Source organism: Asparagus officinalis, chromosome 3 (genome assembly GCF_001876935.1).
Source record: "Asparagus officinalis chromosome 3, Aspof.V1, whole genome shotgun sequence".
Lineage (NCBI taxonomy): Eukaryota > Viridiplantae > Streptophyta > Magnoliopsida > Asparagales > Asparagaceae > Asparagus > Asparagus officinalis.
The window spans coordinates 2,830,716-2,853,479 of NC_033796.1; the positions used below are offsets into that span (position 1 = coordinate 2,830,716).

Below are 22,764 nucleotides of genomic sequence, written 5' to 3' on the forward strand. Positions count from 1 at the left end.
TCAATTCTATCAGCCCACGCTCAGCCAAATTTATAATAAACATGCAAAAATACAACTACCCAGCTTTAGTCAGATTTAGTACATCATAAACATGCATAAATACGACTACCCACCTATAGACATTCAAATTTTGCCTATCATGAACATGAATAAATAAAACTAATAGATTATCAGATGCGCGTGACAAATGACGATGTCCAAACTAGCATCCCATGCTTGCGTTTGGTTCTTTTGCTGGTCAGCACGAAAACTCCAAGTGGTTTGCATTTGCGTGTTTAAGATTTGGATTGAAATGTTCATCCTTGCAATGGCAGTATCATATCACACATGTTGTACCGTGATACGTTGCACCGAAAACATTCACCTGGCAATGAAATTTATCATACATGCTGCGAAATAAACACACATCCTTGCTTGTTTCAAATGCATGACCATACTATGAAAGAAAATACAGTTGTGCTCCAAGTTGCAAACATTTCGTTTCGTATACAGTTGAACTGATCAACACAAGGGAAAACATCAAAATCTGACCCCGATACAAACCGGGTGACTTAAAAAGGTAAGAACCTCTCTATTTCGGATCATAAATATGAGGTGATAAAAGGGAACACCAATCTTGTACAGAACAACTCCATATATATGACAATTACGTGATCAAAGCAAACCAAACCATCGTTAAAAGAGGGGGAGAATCTCAAATCTTCGACTCCAATTAGCTCCGCTTCTGTAACATGAAATGAACAATAATAACGTTTTTCATTCCTTCATATTTCAGGAAACAAGTAGTCCTCACAAGTTAGCCCCCTAGAAAATCTTTAACTGTCTTATCAGCAATTAGAAGATAACCCATCATCATAAAATCTGACATGGTCAATGGATCCATGATCCTCAGAAAATTTCCAGCAACATGATAATTGAACTGTGTAAATAACTATCTCAAATTTGAAATCACATCCGATCTTCAGATCCTCAGTTCAAAGAGAAGCATGCGACCACCTGCATTCAAAAAGAAAAGCTCAGCAGTTTACATTTATAATGCCAACTTGACATGATCCCTTATGGAAATAACCAGACATCACAGTTTCTAGCGCACCATCATTAAAAACATCATTTACAGCTTTCTCATAAAAACCACCTTTAAAATAGAGCAAATTGATCGAACCACCTTCATTTTTTCCCTTTTTTCTTTTTTCTTTTTTCTTTTTGCAGAAACAACCTTATAAGTGGGTTAAATTTCAATCAACACTTTAGAACAAATTCTCTCATAATTGGGAGAAGAGAGAAGGGTGAAGGTAGCATGGGGTGGGTGAGAAGGGAAAAGGGGGAAGAGCATTTTTGGCAGTTAGGATTAAAGTTGATTAGAAATTGTCCTGAAGTGGTTGATTGAAAGCTAAGTCCATTTATAAGGTGGTTTCTGCATTAAATTTTTTTTTGAAGGTGGTTCCTATAAATTTGCCCTATTTTAAAGGTGGTTTTTTTATGAAAACCCTTATCATATAAGATAACCAGATATAAGTTATAAATTATAAGTTTATAGCCTTAGATAGTCATATGAATTATATTGAAGATGAAGGAAACCCATTAAAGTTGTCTTTACTACAAAACATCCATAAGCAAGATTTGTGCATTGATCCGAGTGTTGACATCCATTTGTACACCATTACTGCAATGGACCAGATGCACTGGATACCCTCCGCCTGAAAGGAATCAAAAATCCGTCCATAGCATTAAAGGTGCCCCGAAGAGATAACAACTGTTGGATCACTGATTTGGAGATTTGTGCACTAAACAAATGACCAATATCTCTTTGGTGCACTATTAATGCAATGGACCACGTGCATTGGGCATTTCTCGGCAAATCAAAACTTTGTCTAGGGTGGAGACATGTAGCTTCTTAAACAATCTTCAACTACCAACATCTTCAATAAATTTTTTTGTCCTTAATTCTGATCCATGTGCTTATACCTGGAAGCATTACTTTAAGGAGATTTTTTTTTAAAAAAGACCATTTTTGAAACCTTATTAGTAAAATCGATCTATTTTTTATATAATTAGCAAAATCGACTTTTTTTAGTCAGCTAGGCAAAAAGAAGTAGATTTTGCAAAAAAAATAAAGCTTTAAAATACATGAGACTAGTAGTCTCATGTATTTAGTGGTGTCTAATTACACCCTAATGAAGTTTAATTAGTCTCGTGTATTTTTTTGAAGTTTAATTAGCATGTGATTAGCCAACACTACTAGTCCCGTGTATTTTGAAAACTATATTTTGCAAAATCTACAAAAGACGTCGATTTTGCTAATTAAATCTATAATTGAAGGTAAATTTTGCTAATAAAGTTTCAAAAACGGTCCTTTTTAAAAAAAATTCCTTGCTTTAAATATTTTTGATATAGCCAACATATCTGGCCGATATATTCTTCTACAAGGCTTGCAACAAAACGACATGGTCTTAATATCCTTTATAGCTTTTGGCAATTTTTGATTGATATATTCCCGACATGACCCATATATTAGCCGATATGTCCCTTTATATAGTATGTCACTGAGACAATATAACTTTGTAAAATTTATTTAATGTTTTTTAGCAAAAACTTGCATCCTATGAAATTTTTAAACAAATCTTAGTAGGCTCTTTTTCCTAAGTTTATACAATTGGTTAGCAATTCTAGATGTATATTATTTATATTTTTATATTATTGGATTTTATTTAGTATGTTTAGATGATATTTTGGACATTATATTATATATTATATATGCACATCATGTGATATGTAAATTCGATATTTACTGCATATCCCTGGTATTTCCCTGATATCAACAATTCAATATGAATTTTGGTCATCCGATATGTCCCTAATATCCGATATTTAAAACCTCGCCTAGAAGGAGCAACTAGCATTTGTTTGTAGTTTAACAAAAAGTCCTTATCCTTGTAACCTTTTCGCAAGAAAAACCGGCACATCCGAGGTCTTGTAAAATCAACATATTTAAGTCTAACACAAACTATTTTCCACAGAAAAATCCTAAAAGTTTTATCTTAATAGACCAGCATTGATAATACGTGTTCAGAACCTAAAATGCCTTAGTGGCTTGCGCATTAATACTTGAAACTAGGGTGTTTAAGGAGTATGTTAGAATCTTAAAGAAACCCTGAATGTTTCGTACACACACACACATACAATCATATAGCAATATGCATGCACAAACACCTATCTTATAAAACCAAACAGGAAGGATTGAGAACCCAAATTTTTTCCAAAAGCAAACAGATACAAGTTATGCTTTAAAAAATAAAAACATCCTCAGAAAATGAAGTTGCTCTTATGTTTAAACAACCTGAGAATAGTGTTCTCAAACTTTCAGCCGAAGTTTTATGGTCTATTTCACCAATTACTGTTTATAGTAGCATTCGCATTAACATCATTCTACTTAAATCTATAAATGATCAAAATGGAGAATAAATATACACGAGCAGGTATGATTGATTATGTAAATAAAAAATTAAGTAACAAGAGCTGCCTAGAAAAAGAAACCATCAGTCGAGATGGCAAGCTCTTCTTAGAGATCTATTGTTGCCAAAAAAAAGCCAAAGATACTTAGAATCAAGATATGTATATATTTGGTAAAGCTTGCGCATTTAATGCAAGCAGTCTGCACGGGACATCATAGCCATTCATCAAACCGTTCACTACATGAGACTCGGGTCAGATACATGAATTCTTATACTAGGCCCACCATAACCATTGCAAACCTCCAAACAGCGAAATTTATAGAAGATGACAACCATCCTACACCGTCAAAAACTTTTTACCATACTATTAAGCACCTAATTAAGAGAAAATGTGCACCGTTCGTTGGATTAAGATCTTCAATCTAGACTCTTAAATCCAATGGTCAAAAACAAACAAAGGCACGAAGCATTTTCGATACTTTTGATGCAATGTAGGGCATCTTACCAGATTCATGTACCTTACTCTCTTATTTAGGCAACCTTGCAATTCTTTGCGGTCTCCTTTCTTGCTGCTTTGTTATTCTCCTCCTTTAGTGTTGAAAACCTTCTAATTGAAGCTACAATAAGCAGATGAAGAACTGTAAGAGTATAATCCTAAAGATCTCTGAACATATAGAAAATGAAGCATTTGGCACTGAGGAGATGAAAGAGAAGTTCCTGAAGGTAAGCCAACCTGTGATCCAGATTAGTAATATATCCACAAGCTTTTATCAGGTTTCTTTCACTAATTCAAAAGCATAAGTTTCTGATTGCTCTTGTTTGAAATAGAATACTTTCTTGATCTCTATTTGAATACTTGAAGAACGTCAGTCTTCTACCATTTTAGGGATTTGTCATCGCACCACATGAAAGAAAGTTACCTTCTAGCTTTCCTCAAGATCTATTAACCAGGATCAATTTTACTGTCCTTATCTAGTTCCATGTAGATGACTTGCGTTTTAAATGCATGAAATGATGTTGTTATAAACGTCTGAGATTTATCCCTAGGAATCAAACTAATTTATAAAGAGCATAGCTATCCTTGTGAACTAAATGGGTGTCAATTTGATGCCCCAATCACGTAGGTTTTCTTGTGAATACAATCCAAGTTTAAAGGAATTCAGGTATCTTTGGCTGCATATAAGCACATGAATGCAATATAACTATTGACCTTAATAGGCATTTGAAATATTTAATGGCTCTGAATAAAATTGTTTTCTAACTCTGACCAGTCTTACAGCTTACTGTGGAATCATGGAAGCCGGAGGAATTAGAAAGAGTACCCCAAAAAGGTACCTCAGAATTTCCAAATAAGGAAGAACTGAAGTACAAGAAGCAGGAGAAGAAAGAGAAGACAAAAGAGGAAGAACAAGGAATTGAGCTCTTGAACAATCTCATAAACAATGTTCTTTATTACAATACTAACCGCGACAGACTGCCAACATTCCAGGAGTTCTGCCCCTCACAGGGTATATTTCTCCTACATTTCTTCCATTTGCTTACTGCTTGCTCTTTGAGTACTATGACCAAGGTTTTAAATATCGGATATTGGGGGAATATCGGATAGCCAAAATTCATATCGGATTGCGGATATCGGAAAAATATCGGGGATATGTGGTAAATATCGGAATGCCATAATGAATGTTTGCATACATAGTATAATGCATTAAAATGTAATCTCAACATATGTAATGAAATTTAAACATACAAAATATGAATAATATATGTTTAGGATCACTAATCAACCTTCTAAAACAAACAAAAGTGCAAAGCAACGTTGCAACATTCGATCTGTTTTTTTAGGGCAAAATATCATTTGATATAATGGGGAAATCTTGATATCTCGCCCAAAAATTCCAAACACGGCATATTATTTTGCAACAAGCTATATAAAAAGATATATTGGTCCACATATCGGCTAATATATCGGCCATATCAGGGATTTATCACTCAAAATAGCCAAAAAGCGGTAAAGGATATTTAAAGACCATATCGGTTGCGGCAAGCCCTGTAAAAGGATATATCGGGGGATATATCGGGCCATATCGGGGATATTTAAAACAATGACTATGACTATCTTCTCAGGGCACTTTTTGTAAATCTGTTTTCAATGTTCTTACCTTCTTTTGTCTTTCGTTTCATCTTTGTTGGTAATAAGAAAGCTTAAAAGGAAAAAATATCCAGTATGATGGTTAAATTACTATCTTATCCGCATATTGTAAGATTCTTCACAAAAATTTTACGGTGTAGGGGCATAATTCACAATTATGAAACTACTTCTACTTCCGCATTGTTCCTCACTTGTTTGTAGGTTTTAGGGTTGGGCTAACATAGTATCTCTCTTAGGTCAAAGAAATCCCTCTTCATGTTAATAAATACAAGCCCTAGGATGCCCAGCATGCAATCTCCAGTCTTTTTTCTTTAAAAGCCAACACGACAATGATATAAGTCTTTTTGTTTCTAAAGTAGTACACAGTTTTTCGCTGCCTGACACGTTTTCAGAGAATGTAATGCAACTGTTGGTGTCTGATTGTGACACACAGACATGGAATTTGTATTGTTTATGCTCAAACAAATTCTACATGAAAGATGAGCAAGGTAGGGTCATGCAATTAAATCTGAGTAGTTGACAAATACGTAAACCTAGATCTTGGCTATGCACTTTAAACTCATGTAAAAACAAGAAAAGTTGCTTTAACAAAAGAGTCAACATGACGAGACAGGATAAAGGATTTGCTATAGGAAACTACTTTATAACCTTGGGACAAAAAACTAAGCCAGACAGGTAATAATATAACAACGTAAGCAACAGGCTTCAAGGTGAATAATTTCCACCATTTAACAGGCAAGAAAATTTTCCCTATTTTTTATTATTTTATTTTATTTAGGTATAATTAACCATTGTTTGAGATGTCATGTTCCAACTTTGTCAGTTGACATGGTTTTTGGCATACAATGTTACAATGTAAAGGTAGATATTGAGTGCATCTTTTTCAGTAAATATCCCTCAAATGTCAGGTTTTATCCAATATATTTGCCTGGTATGATATCTGCACATTAACTATAAGTGCTATGGTGGTTTTGGTTGCTTATTTATTCCTTTATGATTATTTCACAAGTCATAATGTACTATACATGGATCCCTATGTTGCATGGGTACCTCTATCATGAAGTTGTACTAGTACATGGCACATGTTGTACCCGTACTGGACACTGACACTTCTTGAATACATGCATACATTTATTCAGACATGTACTTATACTTCATGTTTTAAGTTTTAACTCAAAACACCCACCATATACTTATTGGATGTACCCTACACTTCAAGTTCACTTCTTGAAACTCTCATTAGAATGAGTGAGCCAACAACAGTTCAGACCTATGCTTTAAGGTTCGTTCGTGAATCTAGTTCAAGAACGAGCAACATTCAAATGTATAACCTACATAATAAAGGAAACATTGAAGTGTTATAAAAAATTAATTTACATAACATGCAGATGAAATAATAATATTGATCTCATGTAAATCACTATTTCAATGTGTGTGTATAAATATCTACCTTTTACAAATTTACAGTGTCCCGTACCATACTTGTACCGTCTCCATGCAACATAGGTAGATCTTTATTATATAATTTGACTTCAGTAAACCTTTTTTTTGTATGTTTAAATTTTATAATTTTATTAGATAAATCACATCCGGGAATCCATTATATTTATCAATGTTTATACACATGAGATATATCTTTCATACAATATGGTGCCTGCTATTCGCTAATGCCTAACATGTCTCTGAGACTCCGACAGTACCTGACATGTGTTTCCTTGGACCGCCATGTACTCAACATCCGATATAGAACCTTGTCGACAGCCTCATCGAGTCAAATAAAATTTAGAACTGTTGAGTGGAGAAAATAAATGACATAGTTACTCTACATGAAGCTGGCCGGAGGGCCGGAGGCAATTACCATAGAGAACACAATCTAACAGATCACTCTCTCACTAAAGAAAACAGAAACAAAAAGTTAATGCTTCATGTATGACCTGCATCTTAGCCTTTGATTTACAAGTCTTGCACCCATAAAATAGAAAGTATACACCTTATACATACCACCAAAAAAATATCAGTGAATCCACACTAGTTTGTTACGTCCTGCACTGGCCATTTCCAGCTAATATTTGATAGTTGAGTAATGATATCTTTTATTTCATTGTTACTGTCCTCCAAGAACTTCTCGTAGAAGTGAGTTTGGCAGTGGGTTATAGCATAAGAGCCAAAAGTAGTCAAAAAAGTTTTACCAAGGAGCAACTAAATTCTTATGATTCACAATTTAACTAAAAAAGCAACCATCTGCAAGTTGGTGCCAGATTCCAGAACCAGGAACAGCAGACGGAAAATTGTCAGAAAAGCTAACCTACGAAATGCAAACATCTCAAAAGGCTGATTTTTTTTTGCCATTTCATTTCCATTTGCTTAATGGGCTTCGGAAAAATCAGATAGTTGAAGTGGACAAAGGTCAAGAATTTATATATGAAGCAGCTCAATGCTTGAGTATCAATTCAGCAGGCAACATCTTAAAATAAGCTTTCTCCGAATGCTTTCATGCAATGTGTTGTATTTAACTATTAAATGATTAACTGATTTTAGTAGTTCATATTTGCATCTGCAATCAAATAACTCGCCTTAAGGTTGCTTTGATTGTTGCAGACTCTATAAAACTGTGATAATAACATTAACATCAGGTATGGACAGATGTAATAAACTACTAGTATCCAGTAAACCCTGTCTATGGTTTTCGACTTTTCGTTAACGTGCATGTTCTGATCACTTACTTTATCAAGAGTGCAATAACCAGCTTTCATGGTTATTCAAGTATTTCCTTTTATCATCAGTTCAAGGTCTCTTCTGCATCTTCCATGTATGTATGAGGGCACTTATTCCTTGAAATAGGTCGCTTATTCCTTGAAGTGTGCAGTGGGCATATGGAATATGTTTAACTAGCAACCATAATATGAGTTTTACTGAACTTCCTCCTTTCTGAACCATTCAGAACTCTTATTCTAAAATAAATGACTCCTTTAGAATGGCAAGGTACATAATATAAGGCTTCAATCCAACCTTTTTAAGGACTGCTCTAAATCCGATCGAGTAATCCAAAATCAAAATCTCATAGCCTATAAGAAAACGATACAAACATTAGACAGGAGGTAATCTATGTCCTAGCAATATACCAACGACAGTGACTCCTGGCTAACTTCCCATGGGCAGCACTGCCACAGACCATCCTGCTTTTGGAAGTGATGGTGTGAGCTGCAACTCCATCTTCTAAAGTGGAGTTAGTTTAACTCCCAACATATGCCTTATGGGACATGAATTGTCATCTAATGAACCAACAAAAAAAAAGCTACCTCCTGCTCCTCTTTTGTACAGATGGAGTGTTGGATCAGACTAACATGGGGACCATGAATCCTCAACCCAAATTTGAATTTCCATTACTTGTGCACCTAAGGAGTTGACATGACAATGTAGCTGGGAAGTGTGAACATGGATGTGGTACACGGATATAACATGGTAGCGGGACACATGACACAACAATTACTTAAACAGAAAGCGAGACAATGTAAAAAAAATAAACAAGAATGCATCAAATTATAAAGAGAGATATGATCCATAAATGCATGCATAGTAATGACTATGCACCAAAATTTTGAAACCATCGTACCTTATCACGATGATCACATATATAGCTAAAAGCCTAAAATGTTAATATAACATACGTTTTATGACTTTGCAAATGGCGTAGGCCTTGGCGCTTTACTTTTCTTAAAAAGAAGTAGCTAAATGTATCTGCATTAGTCATAACTTTATTCAAGTCAATAACTTAATGGTCTCTTTCCACTAAAGTATATCTTTTGATGCATAATTAGAAGTAAATATAAATTTCAGATTTAAAAAAAAGCATTAACCAACAAATGTACGGGAAAAGTGTATAATATGTCAAAATGCTCAACAGATGTCCTAAGTTAAGCACATCTTGATCTTATATAATCAATAAGCATTTGAGACATGTCCACCGTTTGTCCATGGAATGTTCAGTAAAGCGCTACATAGCTGTCAGCATGTCCAACATGGTAACTGCATTATATTAGAAGTACGCAGTTATATGAAGAAAAACAAGGCTACCTTCTCCTTATATTACTACAGAAATTTTATAATAGTAGGCTAAACGAAAGGAATTTTTCAGTTTACTACATCATGAACCGAATTTCAGTTGTAAAATGTGAAACTATGTTTCTTTTATGCGACTGCTATGGCAAAGTAGTAATTCAATAAAATTAGTTGCTCTAGAGATTTGGTGCTCAGTAGACGTTCAAATTTTTTGTCTAATGGGAAATATTATATGTTTTCAACTTCTTGGATTATTACGTGGGGCTTGTTCAGGTAAGCATTTATTCATAACATTTATAAGTGAGTTAATGTAGTTGATAAGTAGTCTTTTCTATAATTGTTTATTTTCCTTTCTATGAGATTCTTTCAACCTTTACCAGGTTCCTCATCCAAAGCAGACAATTTAAAATGAAAGACTGGAGTATTAGCACAAGCAACATGAAAGACTGGAGGAAATTCCAACATGAAAGACTGGAGGAAATTCCAACATGAAAGACTGGAGTATTAGCACAAGCAAACAATTTAAAATGGAATATCCTCATCTGATAGTTGACCAGTCTCCTTTCTTCAGTCAAGCTATAACCCATGAGAGAAAAAATCGTGTCCTCTGTCAAACATTGATAAACTTTCTGTGCTCTTTCTCCTAAACTTCTTATTGTAGTAAAGACCTATAAAATTGTTGGCACAATTGTTATTTATAATGTCTTACCAGCGCATTTATATTTCTAGCACAAACTAGTTGCCTGTTATATGGTTGACTGCCGATAGGGGTGCCAGCGAACTGTAATATAGGTATTATCATCTCCGTATTTGCTGCCAATTTTTATTTTTAATTTTTCACTTTCCTGCACGACATCAGAGCAAAGCAATCTTGAACACGTGATAATGAGATTGGTGGCCTGGTATTTGCCAAAAGGTGGTGTAATTCAAAGGGAAGATGATGTGGGTCAAGTATTTGGTTTCCATGATTTGCTTGGCCTGAAGATAGCAGACATGAAATGAGGTTGATTATTATTAGTACTAAATGGGAACAAGATCATGATAATGTGTTGGAGCTTCTTAATTGGCGAAGTTATTAAACATCAACATATAAATTGTTATGCGTTCAAAAGAGAAGAGATGGTTGCTTACCAAGTTATGTGTTCAAAAGAGAAGAGATGGTTGCTTACCAAGTTATGTGTTCAAATGGAGAAGAGATTGTTGCTTACCTTTTAGTTGGCTTCTCTCTTTCTCTATCTTCCCTTCTATCAATCCTTCCCTAAGTATGTGAGAAGGATAAAAGTTATGCGTTCAAATGGAGAAAAGATTGTTGCTTACCTTTTAGTTGGCTTCTCTCTTTCTCTATCTTCCCTTCTATCAATCCTTCCTTTCTCTTTCTTTCACTTTTCACTCAAAATTGTCTCCCTTCTCTTTTGTTAGGATTTTGCATAGATTCTCCTTGATCAGGGAAAATAAACTGAAAGGTCCCTGAGTGTGTGAGAAGGATAAAAGTTGTCCAGTGTATACAATATCGGCCTTTAGCTGGGTTTGAACTTGGAAGTTCCAATTATGTCTTCACTAATTCTTCGGTGCATGTGATGCGTACATTACGTAGTAAACTGATGCGCAAAAAAATATTTTTAACACCTTAATAACCAATGCTAATATGAATATATATTTTTAAAAAATTATTGCCAAAAGTGATATAAAGTATCTTACTTTTAGACAATATGAGAAGTGAGGGGAGTTATCAAGTAGTAGATGGTAATAAGAGAATTTTTAAATATTTCCAATTTTGTCCTTCTAATTAGTTTGAATGTAGTATAAACAAATTGATGACAACATATATTGTCGAATATTTTGAAATCTAGACACACGTAATTATCAGATTGGTATACTTTGTTGACCCTAAGTGCCAACTTGATATATTTTGTTAATCTGACGACAATAAGGTATATAAAGTGAGAGACCATCATGCATCTTACATGACTTAATTGGGCTTAAATGCTTAGATTAAGCAGGATCTTAACCAAATGAAACCTTTTTGATCCCTAATTTGAAGGAGAAAAAAACCTTTAATCCCTTATTTGAATGGACCACACCCGATTTTAACTCTAGGAGGAAGAACACTCAATTTGATCCCCAATTTCAATTGCCCTCGTCCAATTTTAATTTTAAGCTTAGGAGGAAGAGCGCCCACTTTGATCCCCACCCTTCTGAGCCCTAATTTGGAAAAAAAAAACATTTCTAACTCAAATGAATAAGCTCAATTACTTGCCATGTAAGAAGCCGCATCAGAGCATTACCAATGAGGCAAGTGACGTTTAGTCACCGAAAATTTGAATCCAACCAAAAAATAGGCTTTGTTGTCACTGTGTCCCACTTTCTATATCTTATCGTCGCCGGAGTAACAAAATACACCAAATTTGGACTTAAGGTGAACAAAATATACCAATATGATAATTAGGAGCGAAGGAGAAGAGTATGAAGGATTTTGAGGGGCCTTCGATAATGGGATTAGGGTTTCCTTTTCCAATGTTGTGTTTTCTCAAAGAGAAGACTACCCTCTTTATAGAGGCCATACCCCATCATCTCCACCCCCTTAAAGTTTGCTTCAAAATATCAAAGAGAAATACTCTCTAACAACCATACTTTCCATAATTCTCTCAATTAACAATCTTACAATTAAGAGGAAAATGGTTGATTTGATCACACAAGACCGAATCAAATTAACATCTCCCACTTGACCAAATTAACGTAGTAACATCGCTAACATGTATCCTACTATTCATGAGATCATATGTTTCTTCTTACTACTACTCCCACTATCCGTGAAGAGTAATTTTTATTTTATAATACATGAATTTTACTTGGAGATGTAGATCATTTATCCCTTTTCTACAATATCTCAAATATAGTAATACTGGATCTCAATGTGTTTTTTTTGGAGCTATTCGCACCATTATTGATCAGGTTAATCGATGCCTAATTATCACAATAAATATTAATAAGTCATTCTAACAAAGTGAGATCCAAATCGATTAATAATCGTTTTATCCCGACAACATGTGTAGCTGCTATAATGCAAGCTACATATTCTGCTTCTTGTATGTATCTAGCAAGACAACTTTGTTTCTTCCTACTCCAAAAAACAATTCCTCCTCCAAAGATGAGTAAGTGTTCCGAAGTGGACTTTTCATCATCTTTATCATCTCTGAAATTAGCATTGTAATAGTCAAGAAATTCAAGCAATCTAGCATGACAAACTAATCTGTGAGTTAATGTACCACTGATATACTTATTAATCATTTTAACAACTTCCCAATGTGTTGGTCTCCTATTACTTTGATATCGATTAACTAGACTTACAACATACGCTAAAACATACGCTAAATCAGGTCTAGTGCACAACATTGTATACGTCAAGCTTTCAACTGGTTGGACATAAGGAACATCTAGTAGTTTCTGCCCCTCTCTAGGGCTTTACTCTTTACATAATCTCTTTCACATAACTCTGTTGGTGCAGAATTGGAATTCTTCATTCCAAACCTTTTAATAACTGATTTTAAATATTTTTCTTGGTTTAAACTTAACATTCTAGACTTTCTATCTCATATAATTTGAATTCCAAGAATATATAATGCATCTCTCATGCCTTTCATATTAAACTTTTCACTGAGATTTGTCTTGGTTTTGTTCAACATTTTCATGTCATTTCTAGCAAGCGATATATCATTCACGTATAAAGATAATATAATAAACTTGCTCTCACTTTTCAAGACATATACACAATTATCTAATATGTTCTGAATAAAACCAAGTTTGGTGACTGCATCATAATACAATTGTGTAGAAGACCGTTTCAAACTATAATCAAATAGATATTTCATTAAGTTGTAAATTTTATGTTCCTATCCTTCCACTTGAATACCTTCAATTTGTTGCATATGTATTACTTCAACTCTCCATTGAGGAATGATGTTTTAACATCTATTTAGAATGACTCCAAATCAAGATATGCAACAATAGGCGGAATAAATTTGATGAATGCAAGATAGGAAAATGTCTTTTGAAAGTCTATTCATGCCTTCTGGTTATAACTATTAGCAACTAATCGTGCTTTGAATTTATCAACAGACCCATCAACATGGTATTTCTTTTTAAGCACTCATTTGCATCCTATGGCTTTTCTATTCTTCAATAAATCACCTAACTGCCAAACCTTATTCTTTTCTATAGAATCAAGTTTTTCTCTCATGGCTTTTAGCCATAAAGCTAATTTAGGTGATTTCATTGCATCAAAGAAGATTAAGGAATTCTGTTCTTCTCTATTTGTATCTATCGAGAAATAATATGGCTCACATAAATACAAATCCATGAAGATTGTGTTCTTGGCCTTTTGTTGCCTACAACTAGTTGATGACATACATCATTTCTCATTGGCATTTCATCATCCTCAAGGTTAGTTTTATTTACAATATCTGAATCAGTGGGAACAACACTGTAATAATAATCACCTATTACAGTTAGAAGTTTTGTTTCCTCTTGAACTTATTCATCTTCCTCTAGATTCTCTAGAAATATAGCATATCTGCTTTCAATGATCCTTTTTTTTATTGTTAAATTATGACTTTTCTGAATACCATATGAATCTACACTTTAACGTTTTAAAATCCAACTTATCTCTAAGTTAGTATGGAATGAGAACATGGGCTATAAATTCCAACTTTCTAAGATTATTTAGATTAAGATTAAGTTTTCTCCCATTCAATAACTCATAAGGTATATATACAACTGACTTAGTGGGAATTCTATTCAAAATATAGTTTGCGGCATAGTTACATAGTATGCGATACGTAGTGGGTCACAGCACAAATTCAGGTACACAAACTCGCTATTTAGAAAATTTGGGTTCGCTAGGTGTAGCTTGCTTTGATATGCAAGTTCAGTTAGTAGTACGTTGTAAAATTTTTAGGATGCGATTAAGATTTTCCAAATTATATAATAGAAAACTAGAAAGCTAATTATAAATTTTAATATTTTTTCATACAAAATACATATATACTCCTTTTCGATGGAATTTGTTTCTTTGTGCTGTTTTTTTTCCACAGAGCTCGTTTTAGGATCATAGTTTTGTTTTAAATTTAATTAACATTTGTGTTTAGTTACAATAAAGTCATCGGCTTATCCACTCTATTGTGTGTCTCCCTTCACTTAATTACATACATTACATTGCTTCTTGCGCACGTGAACTTAAAGAGACTTTGTATCTAGCATACTTGTAAGTGGTACTCTAATTTGGCGAACCGGTTCGTGTATCAGAGAGAATCAGTTCACAAATGTACCGGGAATCGGTTCGCATGAATTATACCATGATTTGAGGTGGGTCCGAGGAATCGCGTTATGATGGTTTGCAATTAGCAATGCTTCTCACCAAAATCTTTTGGAGAGACTAGAATGAGATTGCATGCCTAATTACATTCAACAATGTTCTGTTCTTTTTTCAGGAACACCATTCGTATACGACATTGTTGCATGCCTTTTAGTTCCATGATGAATACAATTACTCTTAAATTCTTTAGAGTTATAATCTCCACCTCTATCCGTTCTTAAAATTTTGATTTTCCTTCTATGTTGATTTTCAACTTCTATCTTATCTCTTAAAGCATTCAAATGCTTCTAAGTTTCTAGAGATAAGATAGACATGTACAAATTTAGAATAATCATCTATGAAAGTAATAAAATATTCTTTATTGTAATGAGTTTTAACACTTAGGGAACGACAAATATCTCAATTTATCAACCTTAAAAGTTCATTGGCTCTTTGTCCGCTAACAAAAGGTTTCCTGGTCATTTTACCATTTAAATAATGTTCACATGGTATCAATTGAACATTAGATAGTACATGCAACAAGTTTATTCTAATAATTTCTTTTATTTTGAATACTAGCATGTCCTAGTCTAAAATGCTACAATTCAGACTTAGAAATATAACAGAACAAATAGTTCAAATCGAAAATTTTATTATCAGAATTATTACAATTTATTGGAAGGACGTATATTCATGCTCGGGCATATATTTTCTCACAACATATGCTTTATTATTTTTGCTTATAAAAATCATGTTATTGCCGAACCTAATTTCCAGCCCTTTCTTCATCAAGGTGGGAACATGGATCAAATTGCGCTAAATTCAAAGCATGTAGAACACATCTTTGAGGACGAGAACACTGTCCCCAAGGTCTAATTTGTACTAACCAATACCTTCTACATGAAAATGGGTATTATTCCCTTATAAATTCTCTGCTCACCTTTCTTCAGCTCGATGAACTCTGTGACTCCATTCTTAACCATAGAGATATGCCTTATCGTACTGAAGTTGACCCATCAACCGTTGATATCCGTCAACGTAACATTATATTTCGTCACACCGATGAATTTTTTTTTGCTACTACCTCTTATTCCAGATGCTTATAACCTCTCTTATTCTCCTGCTTTTCACCTTGTGGGTAGGTGGGCTTGAAATGCCCAAACTTCTCACAGTTGTAGCAGGCTTCGAGGGATACTTTCTTCTTCTTAAACTGCTGCGATTTAGGTCCTCTCAATTTTGGTTTGTTAGAGCCAGGATTTCAATGGCTTTTAGCATTATGTCTTTGGCAAACATAATTCATCTCCTGTTGTACTATGTTTAAATCTAGTTCCTTCCTACTACCTATTAAGTCATGTTCTATCGCTAGGTGCATTGAAAGATTAGTGATAGATTTAATAGCATGATTCATTCTTAATATGATGGCAGCCACAGTAAGGGATGTGGGGAGACTATTCAAAATGGTTACCACTTGAATTCTTTCTAGGATTTCGGTCCTAACTGTGGATAAGTCCTTAGCCATGACAATCATCTTATTAATATGCTCTATGATATTGTCTCTCTCTTGCATATGATAATAATTGCATTTATGTCAGAGAAGTTGAATGTTAACTTTAGAGACAGTGTCATATTTTTCTTTTATAGCTTTCACATGTCCATGGAAGTTTTCTAAATTCCAAAAAACTTTAATCACATATCTTCCACAAACATGAGAACTAGGCTTTTCACCTTTTTATCTTTTGACTTTCACTGCTCTAACCCTTTCTTTCTTTTAGGTGTGGATTTATCAATAAGGGTTGGAGCAGCGGTTTCAACTACACATAGATATTGTCATAAATAAGGATATATCCTATTTTTCTATGCTACATATCGTAGTAGTTACTGTCAGTGTTTTAAATGTCAGTCGGACATATCGGCCGACATGCCAGATTTAGGGGCCAACCAGCACGATATGAAGCTTTTCAATGCGTATTACGTTTTCAGGGTTCATGTCGGATATGTCGGTGGGATATATCGGGGGGCATATCGGCTATATCGGCCTATTTTTCAAAAAAATCAATTGATTTTTTGGTTATATTTACCTAATCAGGTTTGAGTGTAAATTCCTAATTGACTTACTATTGCTTCCAAATACAAAACCCAATCAGTTAGGTGAAAAAAGGACCGCAGTCATTTTCGCCACTCATCTTCTCTCTCTTTCAACATATCATCGATCTATTCTCCAAGTTGTTTCTTCGACATCAATATTAGGCGATTTTCTCTCTCCTTAACCGTCAACATCATGCTTCTGTTTTCTCACATTTTTCCTTCAACATTAACCCTAAGCATCGTAAGTTATTTATTTTTTATATATTTAGACAATAAAATTTATTAAGTATGTTTAGATTTTATTTATAATATTATATCACACACATGCTCACCATCCGATATGACTCCAATATTTTTTTCATATCCCCCGACATATCCCCGATTTTCGCTATTTGACATGAACTTTAGCCGTCCAACATGAACCCGACATCCGACATTTAAAACCTTGATTACTGCCATTAAATTTATCAATTTTTGCTAGTTTTGATAGAACGAGGTGACTAGCTATTTGGTAGATAACTAAAACTAATTGTTGTGAGGTGAGAAAGGAGGCTTCAATTCGAGCAAGACCGTCACTTAGTGGTGTTGATTGAAGAAGCAACTTTCTGCTCCGAGTTGGCGAAACTTGGTTCTGAAAGTGTCCAGTGTATAGAGTCAGATACAATTTGATCTGATGGTCGTCGAGGTTGGAGTTAGATCTACTCAACGTTGAACTAACCTGAACTGCTTGATTTGAAGGTGGCAGCTATTGATTGGTGCGGATCAAATGTTGGACGTCTAAAGATGAAAGTGCTCAAGGAGGAAGACGATCGTTAAGCAGGAGGGTCTTTTTAAAGGAAACTTTTGAAGAGGGGGCTTTTGCAAAAAAGTTAATAAACAAAAACAAACGTAGAATATGTCACGGGTCTCTGTTGATTATAAAAAACTTTGTGGCGCTTGTTCTCAAGATAGGCAAAAAATATTAAAATAATCCAAAAGGCTGGAGACTTTCAAACTCTTTTGAAGGATAAGAAATATTAAAAAATGGTTAAAGGAGGCAGGTTCACATGGTAGGGTGAAAGAGAAGAATAAAAAATTAAAAAAAAAAGAAATAGCTAGATCTTTATCTTTTTAGGGACCAAACCCCAGAAGCTACAATAATGGAGGCAAGTAAACTCCACTGAAGGGAAGAACTACAGCAGCTTTGGCTTCAACGGAAAAAAAAATTGATCGAGAAAAGTTGCTCTGATACCAGTGAGCAAAGGAGATAAGTATAAAGTATTTTGATGGGGATCCAGTAATGAGATTGAGGTTTTCTTTTTCTGTATTGTGTTCTCTCAAAGAGAAGACTACCCTATTTATAGAGACTACACCCATTCATCTCCACCCCCTCAAAGTCCACCTCAAAATCTCAAAGAGAAATACTCTCTAACAACCCCATTTCCTATAATTCTCTCAACTAAGAATCCTGTTGAGAGAAAAATGGTTGATTTGATCACACAAACCCGTATCAAATTAACAATTTTACCAAACCAAAAGTGTGGCTTTTCTTAGATAATTGTAACAGGCTTAGTATTGAAAAGTTGAAATTCAAGTCACTGAAGAGTTACTGCAATATGCTCTCAATCTAATCAATATATACAATACATAAAGAAATGGGCTATAAAACCGGCCTAAATCAATAAAGAGTTACTGATAGAAGCTAATATCAGCTTCCTTTGTTGGACAAACTTCAAAAAACCATCGTGAACTTTTATTTAGTGCTGCTACCATATAATTTCGATATTGCCAAGTGAAAGTCTCGAAAAAAATACTAACATATCACCATCCTTTTTTTGTATACACTGTCAAAATGAAGATAGAAGGTAAGACTTGGTAGGCAAGTTTGACCAAAATTTGTACTGTGCAAGCCAAATTAGTAGTTTAACTAACAGAGAATGCAAGATGAATAATTCAGTGAAAATTTTCTATATAAAATTTATGTTAGTTTTCTGCAAAAAAAAATAAAAATAAAATGTTTATAATAGTTTCTTAATGCTCAACGAGAGCACCACCCGATTTATTTCCCCATGGTTTCTCATCTTTCACATCAACTCTCTAGTCTCTACAGTTAAAATTCAAAATACCAGTTTAAGATCATCTTTGTTTACTGCCATAATTCATAAACAGAAAAGAGCGTAAGATCCCAACTAATCTAAAACCTCTCTGAATTTCTATTGCTTTGCTGACATATGATGCTGCTTCCAAAAAAGCTCCTTTATATTATCCTCTCTTATACCTATTTTAGAAATATTCTGTTATGTTATCACCTCTTATACCTATATTTCCAATAATCAGTCCTTAGTTACTCTTATCAAATTCTACAACCCAACTCCAAAATCCCATTTCATACTACCTAATTATAAATACTGGATATAAGTTAACAGTGACGTTAACTTATATCCACTTTCACTTCTAAAGAGCCTTGTATATAAGAAAATGATGTTATTTGTGCTTTGAGAGTGATGGAGATTGGAGAAAATATAGGAAGCTCTTCTACTTGAATTAGTTTGATGAATATTTCTATTTATTTGGTTCTAGTTGTTCCTGTGAGTCTTAAATCCATACAGAGAAAAGCCTCACACATGAAGCCAGACTCCATGGCCTCAGATTGGTGTGAACGTTAACCAGTTTTTCAAGGAGGAAGTGCTCTCTGTGGTCTTTAACCAGATGAAGTACTCAATTTTGTATCTGGGAATCCTCATTTGCTCACATTGAGATTTCTGCTAATAACGCAAAAAAATGTCAAGACACCTTGATACATCATTTAGGTTTGTTCATGGACACATCATATATCTCTTTTTAAAATTTTCAAGTAAACAAAGGATAAAACTCCCATCATTTTATTAATAGAAGTTAAATTAAAACAGCACTGAGACAGAAAGAAAGATGAGGCCATACATATAAGTGTCTCATGCATCCAATTAAGCTACAAGGTTTTTACATATAAAAAATTACAAAACCATATAGTTCACCCCCATCATATACTACATAGTCCAAAACCAATCCTGAGGCAACAAGTGTTAAAGGTGGAGCTAAGCATAATTCGAGTGCATTCATAATTGCCCTGAGATTATGTATATACAACCAACACATCATATTCATAATTACCTCCTACTTTTTCAATCTTACCTATACTTTTTTAGAGAGGAAAGTGTATGATTGTCTTCATATATGTTCTTCATAATTCTATTTATTTTTACACAGTGCAGCTTTTCTTTCATGTAGCCAGCCCCAAAATTTTGGGATAAATGTTTTGTTGTTGCTATTGCACCCAAAAGAAAAGATCAGTGTAATATCATGCCACACTGCACAAACATACTGATAGATGTGCTGTCATCTTCATTATTATTATTTATATTCAAACTGATGGTTTTGATACATATTTTCTTACAGCTTGTTTTGCGGTATTACTGATGCAAAACAGTACAATATTTCAAAGATAAAGGGGATACAGTAATCTTGAGAAAAAAGTATACAGCATGTCATGATGTGTTCAACTAATATATACTAAATGCAATATATTATAAAAATTACATATCACTTGCAAATGACAACATATGGCACATTTAAACAGAAGAATTAGTGATATTCAAATTCAAAAATAACATTAAGTTTGAGAACTAACCGCATCTAAAAAGTCTTCTCATACAAGGTACAAAATAGAAGCATGAACATTAAATCTAATGATCTTCACATAGAAAGATGATAAATAGAATAAAAGCAGCAACTATCTAGGACAAGAAGGTAAAAGGGCTTAAATTTGGAAGCAGTGATCACAGATTCAAGGCATGTAGATTGAGGGAAAATTGAAAGCTCCTACTCCATACTGGATTCATTATCATCTTTATGCTAACAAATCATAAACTGAACTGTTAATGGATTCCAACCAGTCATCAGGATTAAGATATAAAGAAAGCCAATACATATTTCCTATAAAAAGCGCAAGTCTCATACAACTATAATTCTGGCCTCATGGATGACGAAGATTAGTACGACTCATGCAAGAATAGCATGATAACAACTGAAAATCAATTCGGACTTACTATTGATTTCATGTAGAGCAGATCCAGCTCCTTCATGAACCTCTCATAGCAATCAAAGAGGAATTTGGCTGGCACAAGCAGCAATGTAAGTGTCATGGAGCTCTGGCAGTCGTGCCATATTAGGGAAAATAACTTTATCAAGAAACTTCTTCTCTGTCAAGCATATAACATTATAAAGATTCCCCACTCTCCCCACCAAATTACTTGACTTCAAAATATTCATCACGTGACAGCGAGGCATCAATCTCTTCTCCAGACTAAACCCCAAAATCGACGGGTGAGAAACAATGTAGGAGTTCTCACATCCTCCTTTTCCCACCAAGAACTCCACCTTCCCGCGGATATTCTCCTCAGAGAAACGCACCATAAGGGGATCTCTCCTTAACGCATCGAGAAAATCCCTTTCTGTCCATCCGAAACTCATGAAAAGCTCCTTCTTCACCTGAAAATTATCGGTTCCAATACTAGAGAGCGCAATCAAGCAGCGAGCGAACTTCCAAGACTTGTCTGCCAACTGCAATTCCTTGGCAATCATATTCAACAAGGCCTCCATCGAAGTAACACTCCTCCTAAAAACCCCAGGGCCTCTAAGCAAAAGAATCGCGATATCGTTCTGTGAGAGGCCATAATCCTTTAAAAGAGAAATCTTCGGGGTAATCCCTGAATCAATGTCCTGGCATATGAGGCCCGGGTTCCTAACGAACGCCGTTAGAAGTTTCTTTTTGTCATTCATAAGAAACTCCTTCCAGAAGTTCAATCGAGGGATTGCCCGAGGGTGGGTGAAGATTCGAGGGTGGTAAGTGAGGAGTCTGTTGAGCTCGGCGTCAGAGAAATACCCGATATCACGAAGAGCCTTGTAATTGGGCCTTAGGGTTTCATCTACATTGGCAACGAGGATTCGAGCATCCCAGGAGACAATGGCATGGATCTGGGACTCAGTGAAGCCGTGGCGTTCGAGGAAGTTCCTCACTGAGTCAGCATTTTCAGTGGAGGCGCTATGGGCGATGTAGTTGGAGGCAGTGGCTGCCTTTTGTGGAGGGAAACCAAATGATTTGATCAAGTAATCTGCCATGATATTGGATTTGGGAGATGGGTTTTGAGTCGCGGAGGCTGAGGAGGATAAACGAAGGATAAAGGTGGCATTTTTGGGGGTGATAGAGAGAGGAGAGGTGAGATAAAGGCTTCGCTTGAGAAGAGGGAGCATCATGGCCATTACTGAAATCTTCGTTCTTCAAACCCCGGAACCCAAAACCCTAGCCCTTCCATTCTTCACGCCTCGAGCAAAAGGACCTTTGAGCTCGCTTAACCCTGTAGGGTCGTTTAGATGTTGATCCCTCAAATCTTCAGTAATTCGATATTGGTCCTTCAACTCTTCAAGAACTCCATCTTAGCCCCTCAAATCTAAGAAACTTCTTATTAGTCCCTCAGTGACCAAAATGCCCTCATCTAATATTTTTCTTTAAGGATTCTTCGCAATTTGGCACCCTAAAGTTGCACCTTTTTGAACATTGATATCCTAAAGGTCTACAGAACAAAATGTCTAGTTTCCAACAAAACATGTCACATGATTTTGTGTGAGAGTGTTTGTGTGCGTGATGCAATACT

The 22,764-nt window shown here is 34.8% G+C and overlaps 1 protein-coding gene across 4 annotated transcripts; it reads right to left on the reverse strand.

The window, feature by feature from the left end:
• Window positions 398-22,500, reverse strand: LOC109832642. 4 transcript variants are annotated; one of them, XM_020400025.1, is made up of 3 exons: window positions 21,160-22,500; window positions 3,971-4,069; window positions 398-996 (listed from the first exon to the last, which is right to left on the reverse strand). In XM_020400025.1, exon 1 carries the CDS (start codon window positions 22,370-22,372, stop codon window positions 21,212-21,214), a length of 1,161 nt encoding a protein of 386 aa, XP_020255614.1. In that variant the 5' UTR covers window positions 22,373-22,500; the 3' UTR covers window positions 398-996; window positions 3,971-4,069; window positions 21,160-21,211. The 4 variants fall into 4 exon arrangements, with proteins under 4 accessions (XP_020255614.1, XP_020255613.1, XP_020255615.1 ...); XM_020400024.1 differs by having other exon boundaries at window positions 3,958-4,069; XM_020400026.1 differs by lacking the exon at window positions 3,971-4,069.

Coding starts and splice junctions, on each gene's coding strand:
- LOC109832642 (XM_020400026.1), bottom strand. CDS start 22,372: ATGGCCATGATGCTCCCTCTTCTCAAGCGAAGCCTTTATCTCACCTCT.